Raw genomic sequence first — 13,225 nt, 5'->3', positions numbered from 1 at the left:
CTGATTGTTTTTTAAATAATGGTGGGAAACCCATCCCCTTCATGGAAATTCTGTTCCCCGTGAAAAATTCTTCCATGGAAAGATCTTCCCACGTAACCCAATCCCCTCCCCCCAGAAAAAATCCTCCCGTGAAAACGTCTGTATACTTACCAATAATCAATACTATGTATAAACAATGGGCAAAGTTCATAACTTGCAGCCCTTCCCTTGGGGACTGTGGGGGATTAAGTCGTCCTCAAAAACATAGTTATTAGATATTTCAACTATCCTGAACAAAATGGTTATCTCAAAATTAAAAAGGACACTAGATATTTTAATTTCCGTTCGAATGAGCCCTCTCACGAAGTTTTAGGAACACTGGGTCGATACGATAACCCCTGGGAAAAAAAACAACAAATAAACACGCATCAGTGATCTTTCTTCTGGCAAAAAATACAAAATTCCACATGTGTGCAGATAAGAGCTTGACCAGATAAGAACCTGTACAGTAGGGCTCTCTGATATGCTGAATCTGATGGTGTGATTTTCATTAGGATTCCATAACATTTGGGGGGTTTTCCCCCCTTTTTTTGAAAATAGGTAATATTTTCTCAGGCTCGTAATGTTTGATGGGTTGGACTAAGCTTCACGAAACTTATATATTCAAAATCAGCATAAAGATCTTCTTCTCTTGAAGTATCTATTTGTACCAAAATTCCATTTGTTGAAGTTTCGGTTACTATTGAGCTTAGTTGCTCCTTATTTACAGCTTGTTACCATGAACTGTTTGATTATAGTTACAGTTGCCGATAAAATCAAAATTAAACACAAGGCCAATTATGTATCCCGTTTGTAATTGTTTGAGTTGAATGGTGTTCAACTTCTTAACATTAAATTTGTGGTGTACCAAAAACAGCTAAGATTTCAGCTATGATTTTAAAATATAGGAAAAATAGAATATTAGAACAGCTATTTTGCTACCTATAAGATAAATCTGGCTGAAATACAAAGGCACAGTATTGGTAAGCAAACATTAGGAACAAAATAGTGTTGACACAAATCTTTCCAACCAATTTCTTGACATTTTCATTTTCCACTTTTATAATACAACTATGACGTCAAATTACTCAATACTCTGCACACGTTGCCTCCACTCCCTGGTAAGGATACTTTGATACTCCTTCCGTTTAAGGGTCCTTTTATGGATTGTCTTGAAGTGATAATTTCTACTGAAGACAACATTACCGAAAAACAGATCTCACGTCCCTTTTAGAAATGCTGTAGAGATGTGTGGGGAGATTCAAACTTCTAGCTCGCAATTTAGGCCCAGAATTGTTAGCGGATAGACTTATTTGGTACATTTTGGTTCTTCTGAATCTTAATCCTCGCGGAATATCTATTATTTTACTCATATTTTTGTTTAATATGCCTATTTCCCAGGGTTTTTACGATGCTTGCCTGATTTTGTATGTATGTATTTTTTGTTTTGTATTTTTATCACTTATTAATGACAGTCTGGGCTTGGTCCGTGTATTCTATTGAAACCCATGTTGACTTTCGGTTAATTTCCCTTGATGCTGGGTAATAGTGTTAAGGCGTGTTTTCTTTTAAGTTCATGTCTGTTGTTTTATCACCGTATGAACTAGGAAGCAGCACAGTCAACCTGCTACATCCTAAGAGATTTTTTTATATATTTGACTTAACAGATTACACTGAAAGCTGAAGTGAACCGACTAAAAGAAGACATTGAAACGTTGTTGATAGTCACTGACAAAAATAAAGCTGATGGAAGTGCTGTAGAAAGACTTTTACAAGAGCTGAAAGAAAAGGTATTACTTTTAATATTTTGAAATTTTGAGCTAAAAGTTGGATTGGACTTATAATGCCAACTAAACAGTTTTAATTGTAGACAAGAATTGTGACAAGGAAAAGATAATGGGAGACTGCCCAAATATGTTTTTCCTGGGAATGATCTTAGTCAGGGAGGGGAGGAATATTTTAATATTGTTGTAAATCCTTCCCGCATTTAAGGTTTTCTGTTAGTACTTCAAAAGACAAACTAGATCCTACCTGATAGTGTGAAAAAATACCCAAGAGTTCCTTTTGTCTTTTTAGGGTGGAATTGTTCCACCCTAAAAAGACAAAGTCTACCACTAAAGGGCGGTAGATCTTAATGAGAATATCTTTTAATCCTACAACATCTGCCTCTCCAAATCTTTTCCCTTGCCTTTATTATTTCTTGCCTTTCCAAATCTAATCTGCCAAATATGCTCTATGAACACAAATTGATAAACTGAGTTTGTGAACATACACATTCGAGGCAATATTCAGGACATACTAGATATTTTTACCCAAATATTCCTTCTGACTAGGCTTGGTTCCGATCCACCAAGTCCCTCCTCCCCTCCGCCAACAACGGTCAGAATGGGTATGAACCCTCAAAAAGGCATAGTCATTTCCAACAAATTCTTGTATAAATCCAGCCATCTTTCATGTCAGATGTCCTGTTGACAATAATTCAGGGATATCCCCCTGCAGAAGATAGGCTCAGAAAGCACATTTATAAAGCTCAAATGGAACGCAGTCTTGGTTCGCAAATGTTTGAATTAGATTCAAAATCCCCTTTTCTAGATGTTCCGAAAACAAGAACTGAGAAAAAAAAGTTCAGAATTTGAACCTCCAGAACAGCACTCGGAAAGCACAACTATTTGCTGGTTGCTCCCTATCGGTATTGGTCGAGAACCGACAACCCCTCCTGGTACCCCGTACATCCTCTTACCTATGATTTCGATCGCAGCTGGACTTGCTTCGCTTTGCATCTGGGCTACAGTTTAATATGTATTTTGACTTTTACAAAATCATTTCTTGGAAATCTAGAAGATTTACAGAATTTCTATCTCGGGCCACTAGAAGAAGAATCGAGGTTGTATAGAAATCTGACATTGCATGACCCTTATGTTTATTTTGTTCTTGAACAGCATCATTTTACTCCTGTTTGTACTGTTCTAGTGGGCCAGAATTTTTTTCCAGATCAATATTGGGAATTTTGCAAAAATTAGAATAACTATTGTTCCTTGTCTCACGATTTTGTCGCCGTCTTTAAAGTTTTATATTTTCATTTCTTGCTATTTTCAATCATTATGGCTATATAGAGCTTATCATGATTAGATAAATAATAATAATAAAAACAAATGCAATTAAAGTGCGACGTTAAAACTGAAAGGACGCAGAAATTATTCTATATAGGAGGGGGGCTGACTGCTAAGCCACCTACTCTTTGTGCCATAGTTTCAACATGCTACACCAGTTCTACCCTCAATAATTCAAAATCTAAAATTCAGGCTAAAGAGTAAGGGACAGGTGTCTCCTAATGTGAACGGTGTCTGGGTTTCTCAATCCTATCCCATTGAACGTTATCCTAACTACCAGGGGAGTTCCCTAACCTCAATCCTCAATCGTTATACTAAATTTTAATTTTGGGATCAGGAAGTTTCGGAAATGAAAATCACTTCTGAAACAGGTGTAGCCTTAAACGTTTTTGTCTCTCCCCAATAAATCCTCTACAAAAAGCGCATAACTGCCTATTGAACTGTCAATTACTTCTAATTCGTTATTATTCAAAGTTAAGCCTAACCTCCTCACACTGCCTAGTCATTTCTTTTTCTTTTGATTTGTTCCCAGTTGCTGTGCCATCTTCATATTTAACTCGCAAACTATGCCAGCCATTGATAAGTTCATAGAGGTTCTATTTTTCTCTAAGAAATAGTATGGCTACTGCATGGATTTATCGCTTCAAATTTTGAAAAAATAAGATAAAATCGTCCTTTTTGGATGGTTATTTATTATTTTCTTTTTTTTGTATTCGGTATTTCTCTTGAGTCTCGATTTCCCTCTTTTTTGTCTCATTGCTGGTTGAGAATGTATTTTATGGATCGTCGGGTGAGGTTTCTGCTGTGGCATAGTGAGTAATTAACCTTAATTCTATTGTTTTTCTATTTCTATTTATTATTTTTTGTTATGTCTGTCATTTTGATTGACTGTGCATTTATTTTTTTACTTTTTTTTTTAGCTATGTAAAACGGGCTTGTCTCTCTGCCAGTTATTCGTATATTTAGTATGTTATTTATGTATAAGTGAAAAATAAAAGAACGTGAATTTGGGTGTGGGAGTCTGAAGTATACAGAATGGTTTTTCAGGTCATAGTGTAAATATATCTGAGGGTGGGGGGGGAGAGGGAGGGCCATTGGGCTAATATTGATCCTGTGGAATGTCCCATACGTGTTTCGCCTTGTTCACGGAAGGATATGAATGTGACCATTTATTTCATACTGATTTTTTTTTTCAATAAGAGGGGAGATAGGCTAAGTGTTCGTATTACCCCCTCAGAATTTATACTACATGGCTGGTTCGGATATATTCTCCTAAGTACCACATGAACCCTTACTCCAAGGGAAAGACTTACTCCAAGGGAAAGACTTACTCCAAATGTTTTTCGAACTCCAGCATAAGTTTGATGGATAGGATATAGGCAATCTGTTGTATATTACTGAAGAATTATTTGAAAAAAACTACGTTTTCTAAAGAGTTAAAGAGGCTGAGTTACAAGCTCGAACCTTAAAACGTACAGGGATTAGGAGGCACAGTTGGGGGGCTGCCGCCCCCAAACCCCCGCTTTCGCAGCCTTTAAATAAAAAAAAAGATTTTAAACTGAAAGTAAGGAGCGACATTAAATCTTAAAACGAACAGAAATTATTCCGTATATGAAAGAGGCTGTGCCCTCCTCAACGCCTCGCTCTTTACGCTAAAGTTTTTATTGTTTAAAAAAAGAGTTGTGAGAAAGTCAAACTTTAGCGTAAAGAGCGAGGCGTTGAGGAGGGCACACCCTCTTTCATATACGGAATAATTTCTGTTCTTTTTAATATTTAATGTCGCTCCTTACTTTCAGTTTAAAAAACTTTTTTTTTATTTAAAGGCTGCGAAAGCGGGGGTTTGGGGGTGGCAGCCCCCCAACTGTGCCTCCTAATCCCTGTACGTTTTAAGGTTCGACCTTGTAACTCAGCCTCTTTAACTCTTTAGAAAACGTAGTTTTTTTCAAATAATTTCTGCACGTTTTTGTACAGTTTATTACTTATTATTGCTTGACTAACTGTTAGCTGATCGTGTCAGGAGTTAAAGTTGGGGGGCTGCCGCCCCCCCAAAGCCCCTGCTCTTCAACATTCTTCTGTTAAGGCTTTTAATTCCTGAATACTCAAATCACGTCGTACAGGGTGCCTCCTAATCCCTGTACGTTTTAAGGTTCGAACTTGTGACTCATTCTCTTTAACAGCCCCCCAACTGTGCCTCCCAATCCCTGTACGTTTTAAGGGTTGACCTTACGTTTTAAGGTTCGAACTTGTGACTCAGCCTCTTTAACAGCCCCCCAACTGTGCCTCCTAATCCCTGCACGTTTTAAGGGTCGACCTTGTAACTCAGCCTCTTTAACTCTTTAGAAAACATAATTTTTTTCAAATAATTTAAAAAAGAAACTGAGTTTCTTTTTTAAAGTTTAAATTCAGTATATAAAGAATTTGATCTGACGGTGAATCGAACCCGGGTTTTCCGCCTGACAGTCTGGAGTATCAACCGCTGGACTAAAGAGACACAATTGTAATTGTTTTTTAGTAAATGGAATCTATTTTGAACGCAAGCAAATGCCCACAAATCTTGATATTTGGTTTTTGGAAAACATAGAAGGAGGAATTAGATTAAATTGAAATTTCAAGGATAAGCTCCCAAGCCCCTGGACAGCCCATCCTCTAAATTTCAGCCTGATCAAACAACGTTAAAGGGGAGTTGTGGTGGGAAAAATTAACATGGGCTATTATGGGAAAACGAAGTTTTTCGTAAATGTAAATTCGGGGGATATTTTTTTTGGTCTGAAAATATCAAAAGGCCCTAACAGGTCAAATTCTACTTCGAAAGAGTCCTCATTCACCCGGATCAGTTGCCAACTGTGGCCTATAGGTGTGAATAAGAAAAAAAAAGAAATGATGATGAAGTTTAAGTGGCTATATTTGGTTTTTGGAAAACAGTGATTTTTGGAAGGAGTGATCAGATTGAGCTGAAATTTCGAGAATAAGCTCCTGGGCCCTAGGAAAGCTTAACCTCTAACTTTCAACCTAATCTGATAACGTTAGAGGGGGGCTGTGGTGGGAAGGTCGAAACTTCTGGCCCAGTTTACCCAATGAAGATAAAGTCGGAGGAGGATGAAATTTTGCAAGTTTCTTAGTTTGAGCTTGGGCTACAAAATGCGATTACCGCCGTCTCTCTGCGACCTCTAGGACCTGAAATCGCTTAACATTGTGGTGGGTCGTCTCTTTATAGAGGCACAAGTGTGCCTCCTTGACAAGAGCGCCACTCACGATGAACATAATCATTGCAACAAAGTTGTACAGCAACTGAAACCAAAGAAGTCTATTAAATAAAATCCATATTTAAACAATCCAACAATTCAACAAAGAAGTCATTATGCAAATACTACGGGCACTGGAAAAAGTTCCCTGAAACGGGCACTGAAACTTTCTATTTAAAATGAATAATTTTTCAAAAATCAAAAACGCCCTTAAGTGCGTGTCGTTTTATCGAATCTGCAACAATACGTACTTCTTTTTCTTTATGAATTCCGAAAATATGCAGTGCTATAGGGGGCACAGCTTGCAATTTCTAAGCTAGCCCCGTCCTAGTTCCTCCCGTCCGTCTATAGAGGGGACATGTGTTCCTAAGGATGGAGGATTTAGAGAAAGCTTTGAATCGTTTAAGCTTTTAATCTTCATTTTTATAACGGACTGATCACAGGAGAACAAGAAGATTTACTTGCAGAAGATATTGTGATTCACAACTTTGTTGTTTTTTCTATTGGTTGAAAATTTCACACGAGGATTCCAATCAAGTTCTACAGTCATTTTACTGGTTCAGTATGTGACAGCAAAAAGCAGTAAACCCTCACAGGTGTCTGAACTGGGGATATAAAAGGGAGAGGGTTTACTTCAATATCTGAGATATAAGGAATTATTTTGTAAGCTTATATCAATTACATACCCTTAACAATGCTGCTTTTCTAACGGTGATAGATTTATCAGACGAGTAAAGCTTAGATAGGATACATATCTACATATCTAGCAGCATTTGGGATAAGTTGATATCCACGTTTGAATGGTAGAGAGATAATTTGTGAAAATACCTTGAACATTAAAAGAATTCTAAATAATTCTGCCTAAAATGCATGTTTTTCAGCAGTGGTTCAACTTTTTGAGCAGTCATCTTACTACTAATGCCCAAAGCACTAAACAATCATTAGTGAACACTCCTTTTTTCATCTGGCCAAATCTAGATATTTGGCCAAATTGCCACATATTTTTTGACATTTGTTTCTTTTTAATTTTAGCATAATCAGACACATTCTGCTTTAGGGATGTACTGTGGTGCTCAAATAAAGATTATTTTATGAATAAGCCACTAAGAAAATATGTGGACTATTTTAACCAATCATTATTATCCGAGGGGAAAATCAGCTCTTCTGGGAGTAACCCTAGTTTCCACGATCATTATTAAAAAATATATCATGTGGTATTTCCACAAACCCCTCGTTTTGATCTGAAGGCTCCCTCGTGAATTTTTGATAAAAGCACACTTTTTGGAGCTTGCCCGCCCCAAAGAGATCTGATTGTTGGGGAGGGGAGAACTCCCCTTCCCAACAATCGGTATGTAACTATACAGTATTGTTTAACCGGTAATAATACAACATTTATTGGTCAATATAGTAACCATTCGTTTTGCAAAGCGCTGTTATATTTTTTGAACAAATATGTTTTATATATTATATTATATTTATATATACATTTAAATATATTTATATATATATATATATATATATATATATATATATATATAATATATATATATATATATATATATATATATATATATATATATAAATTATAATATATTATATATTTATATATTATATATTATATTATATTTATATATTATATATTATATTATATTAACAAATATACAAATATGTTATATTTTTTGAACAATCATGCTACTGCACTGCTTTATTGCATCTAGATTTTGGAGGTTGTTTATGCAGCTTTTTGATAGTTCAAAGCCGAGCGGCTTTCTTGGAACTTTCACCCATTATCGCATTTTGTTAATTGCTGGGCTAAAATTGTTGTGCTTCTGTGAAAAATTGCTGAAATTAGGACATTGAGATGACAGGATCTCGTTCGTTGCTCAGGGTGACAAAACTATGAATTTCTGTTCGGATGAGCCCACTCCTGATATTCTATGATTACTGATTTGATACAACTACTCAGAACAAAATGTATATTTCTTGTGTGTCCACATAGGAACTTGGAGCTTCTGGCGAAAGACTTTTGGATATGTTGATTTTGATGGTATGATTTCATCAAATTCCATCAAAATCGCCTCCTTTTAGTGTGTGTTCTCCCTTTTCTAAAGGAGAGAAAGGTTGCTTTCTCCCCTTTTCAACTTTCTTATGCTAATAACTGTTGGTGGGGAGATCTAGATTCAATAGATTTCTTATATTTGGAGTCGTATTGAAAAGCAAATCCTTTTGATGGTTATACTGTCACTAAGATCTTTTTTTCAAGTTTCTGCTGATACGGATCGCTATTAATTTAGGACTCTCTACCACGAGCTGTTTGAAAAACAAAACTACTGAAGCAGTTGTCTATTTTTTAAAGCAAAAACAAAATTGACCTTTGCATCTCATGTGTTTTGACGATTTTCAAACTTTGCCAGCTAGGGTTCAAATGCTACAATTTGTTGAAATTAAAACATAACAAAATATTAGAATTTATGCTATTGTGTCCGAACAGTACAGTATTTGGTCATAAATGACCGACAAGTTAACATAGTACTCGTGTTAAGATAAAACAGCCAATCGGCGATTTGGCGATTGGCGATCACCAATTGGCGATTTTCCGTACATCAAAGACTGGTAGGATCGATGCATGACACTGGGGTTAGTGGGATATATAGGAATGCTGTTCATAATGTTAAAAATAAAGATCGCTTTCTGGTTTTGTCTACAGTAAATCTTAAGCCCAGATTTTGGGTAGTTACGAGGTTGATACATTCCTGGTTGACTATGAACAGTTGAATATGAAACTTGAGAATTCAAATTTTGACATTATAGAAGATGGATAAAATAATTTTACTAAAATAGGTTGCGATGTAGCTGCAAGTTTCTTAAGAGGAAAGTTAGAATCGCAGCTAGAAATATTAGTGAAAATGCTTTAAGCTTGATGTAAAAGAGAAGGGGTTTGTATAAGAAGTTACAGAGTGATATGTCTTATGGGAATTTGAGAAAAGTAAGGGAGTTTGAGACGGTAATAAAAGTGACTTAAGGAGAAGCGAAATGAAGGCCATGGATAAAATTGCCAAAGATCTGAAAAATGCAACCAGACGACATAACGGCAAGATAGTGTATTGATATTTTAAGAAATTGAGAGAAAGTAGTCAGTCCGGACTTCTCCCAATTGAATATATAAACTGTCCCTCAATTAGTGGTAAAAAAGTGTTAAAGAGAGATAGACAGAACATCTTGAGAATGTTTTGAGCCGTTGATAAGTCATAGCAAATAATGAAAAAAAATCGGACAATTTAGAAGTGAAAGGAGACTTAATTTGCGAGGAAAAGTCTGAAAGTACTCAAATAATTGGATATTTGTAAATCTTCTGATACTAATAGCGTTGTAAATTCCTATTTGAAATATTACAGTTTTTAAGTGAGAGATCATGGACAAAAGATTATGATTATAATCATCAAGCAGTTCGTGGTAACGAACTGTAAGTAAGGAGCGACCCGGCTCAATAGTAACCGAAGCTCTAAAACAGGGAATTGATACCAATAGATATATCAAAAGAATTGGCTTTTTGTGCTGATTTCAAATATATAAATTTAATCGAGTTTAGTCATACATATCAAAAGTTACGAGCGTGACAAAATTTGCCTTATTTTTGAAAAACAGGGAAAACCCCTAAAAGTCTTAAAAAATTAATGAAAATCACACCATCAGATTTAGTGCATCAGAGAACCCTACTGTAGAGGTTTCAAGCTCCTATCTGCAAAAATGTAGAATTTTGTATTTTTTGCTAGAAAAAAGATCACGGATGCGTGTTTATTTGTTTGTTAGTTTTTTTTTCCAGGGATGATCGTGTCGACCCAGTGGTCCTAAAATCCCGTGAGAGGGCTCATTTCAACGGAAATTAAAAGTTGTATTGCCCTTTTTAAGTGAAAAAAATTGGAGGGCAACTAGGCCCCCTCCCGCGCTCATTTTTCCCAAAGTCACCTGATTAAAATTTTGAGATAGCCATTTCGTTCAGCCTAGTCGAAAAATCTAATAACTTTGTCTTTGAGGATGACATAATCCCCCACAGTCCTCGGGGAAGGGCGGCAAATTGTGAACTTTGCCCATTGTTTGCATATAGTATTGGTTATTGCGAAGTATACAGACGTTTTCATTTTTTTTCTGGCGGGAGATGGGTGGGGGGAGGGGATTACGTGGGGGGAACACAAGGGTCGTTTAACTAGAACAATAAGATTTTTTTTGTATAAGTACTACAAAACTTTAGGATAAAGAGCGAGGTTTTGAGTAGGGGGTAATCCCCTTCATATACGTAATAATTTCTGTTCGTTTAAAGTTTTAATGTTCCTTCTTACTTTCAGTTAAAGAACTTGTTTTTTTTTTAAATTTAATTGGCAGTAAAGAGTGATGTAGGAACAATGTAATAGGCACAAGGGCACTTTGTATAGATGGGGATGTCGTAGAAACTTTGAAAGGGGCCCATTTGATGAGAAATTGAAAGTTCTTTTGCCATTTTTAATAGTCAAAAGTGATTGGGGGCCAAACAGACATTCCCCCACGCCGATCATTTTTCCAAACGCATCCAATCAAAATTGTGAGATCTCCGTTTTGTTCATTGTAGTTGAAAGTTCCGATAATTATGTCTTTGAGGATGATACCCCTCCCCCCACAGCCCTTAGGGCAAGGGCTGTAAATTATGCCCCGGGGGTATATAAGGTTCTTATGGAAATGGTAGTTGTATAAACTCCAGAGGGCTTATTGGATTGCAAATCAGAAGCTCTAATGCCATTTTTAAGAGTCAAAGTTGTCGGACGGCAACTAGCCCCCTCCCCCTTTACGTCCTATTTTACCCAGATTCATCCAATAAAAATTTTGAGATGACAATTTATTCAAAAAGTTACATGACAAGGCCTTCGGGGTTGACCCCACAGTCTGGGGGCAAGGGTTGTAAGTTATGTCCCGGGGACATTTATGGTTTTTATAAAACGTGTGGTTGTCTGAAATTTAGAGGAGGTTCATTTGATTGGAAATGTTAAGTTCTCTTTTAACCGTTCTCTTTTGAGAGTCAAAAGTGATGGAGGTCAACTAACCCCCATCCCCCCATGACATCCTCTTCCCCAAACGCGTCCGATCGAAATTGTAAAATAACCATTTTGTTCACAATAGTCCAAAGAGAATATAGCAATGCCTTCAGGGTGTACATAACCCCCCAGAGCCCAAAGGCAAGTGTCGTTAGTTATACCCCGGAGTATATAAGGTTTCTATGGAACGGGGGTCGTATAATCCTTGCATCGGGTGGGGCTCATTTCATTGGAAGTTGGAAGTTCTAGTGTACTTTTTAAGAGCGGAAAGTGAGTGTAGGGCAACCATTCCCCCAAGCCGACGATTCCTCTGAACACATCCGATCATAATTTTAATAGAGCTATTTTGTTCAGGATTGTTGAAAGGTTCAGTAATTATGTCTTTGGGGATGCCAACCTCCCCACAGTCTTCAGGGCAAGGGTTGTAAGTTAGGCAATTCGCTCATTGTTTACATATAGTATACGTTATTGAGAAAGGTCTGCATGTTTGAACCTTATTTTCCAAAAAGACGAAGGGTATCCGTGTGAGCCTTTCAGAGAGTGTTGAGGGGAGGGTTGAACTAAATCAAGCACGTTATTTGCATTCGGATTGTCAAAAAGTGATAACTCAGGAATGACTGAGTATATTAATTTGGAACTTTCAGGAAATGATAAGGGAGATGATCAAAAAGGCAATATTTGCATGCTACCATTACTATCGCGACTACCACCACTACTACTGCTACCACAACTAGTACCACACTATTCCACACTATGATGAGTGCAATTACATTGTCAAAAGAGAGGATCTCAAGAATTGATTGGGGTATCAAGTTGGAACTTTCAGAGAATGAATAAAGGGGAAAATCATCTGACCAAAAGGCAATATGTGAACGCTACTACTAGTAGTACTATCACTGTTAAATTTACTACTACTATTGCTACTACTACTACTTCTATTGTAACTACTTGTAAAGCTAAGATTATTGAGATGAAAAGTACAAAAAGTATATAAACATAAAGGTTATCAAAAGGACATATCAGCAATGTCATAGCAATGGCTAATTATATTAAGTTGAAACTTCCAGGACTTGATGACAGGGATGTTCAACTGACCAAAAGGTAATGCGTTAATCCTGCTGCTGCTACTAGTACTACCACTATTACAATTAATACTGCTACTAGTAATACCAATACTAATATTGTGACTAGAATTACAACTATGCCTAAGGATATGAAGGTAAAATTTTCAAGGAGTTTTGAGGCGGGAAGGTTAACTGAATCACAACACGGCGTCTGTATGCAGGTTGTTAAAAGGGCGTAACACGAAAAGACCAGAAAGTAATTAGCTTTACTAAAACTTCACTGAAAATAAAATACGTTCTAAATGTTTTCACTTTTTTACTCTAACAAATGAAGCATTATTAAAACTTTAAGGAATAAATATCAGTAGGCTACATGTTTATTAAACTGACAATCCACGGTCATTTGTTTTTGTTTTCAGTAAAGCGCAAATTATGTTCTGGTCTTGAGAAGGCATGGGGGTTATTAGCTCTACTCATGTTAATTTTTTCTCGTTTTCACTTTGACTTGGTTGTTTGTTGTAATTTCTGTTCGTTTTGAGTTTAATTTATTTATTGATGGTGATTTGTGGTTTTTTACGCTTGGAAGGTTATTTGACTTTATTTCTTCTCGTTTTTGGTTTAATGAAGAGCTCTTTACTTTTCTTCGAAAAACTTGGTTCGAAAAATTGGCAAGGTAATGGTGCCAATTTACGAAAATTCAGGACGGGGCAAGTTATTTGTTTTTCCTT

The 13,225-nt window shown here is 36.4% G+C and overlaps 1 protein-coding gene across 5 annotated transcripts in view; it reads left to right on the top strand.

Moving 5' to 3' along the window:
• Positions 1–13,225, top strand: part of LOC148956003 (uncharacterized) — a 166,747-nt gene that overhangs the window by 25,516 nt on the left and 128,006 nt on the right. For all 5 annotated transcript variants that reach the window (XM_089088828.1, XM_089088975.1, XM_089088900.1 and 2 more), the window contains exon 3: positions 1,686–1,808. In XM_089088828.1, coding sequence (XP_088944954.1) covers positions 1,686–1,808 — 123 coding nt within the window. The remainder of the gene's footprint in view (positions 1–1,685; positions 1,809–13,225) is intronic.

Source organism: Artemia sp. Qi Xiang Cuo, chromosome 1 (assembly GCF_049724085.1).
Source record: "Artemia sp. Qi Xiang Cuo chromosome 1, ASM4972408v1, whole genome shotgun sequence".
In the NCBI taxonomy this organism is placed as follows: Eukaryota; Metazoa; Arthropoda; class Branchiopoda; order Anostraca; family Artemiidae; genus Artemia; species Artemia sp. Qi Xiang Cuo.
This window is presented reverse-complemented; position numbering and strand designations above follow the sequence as displayed.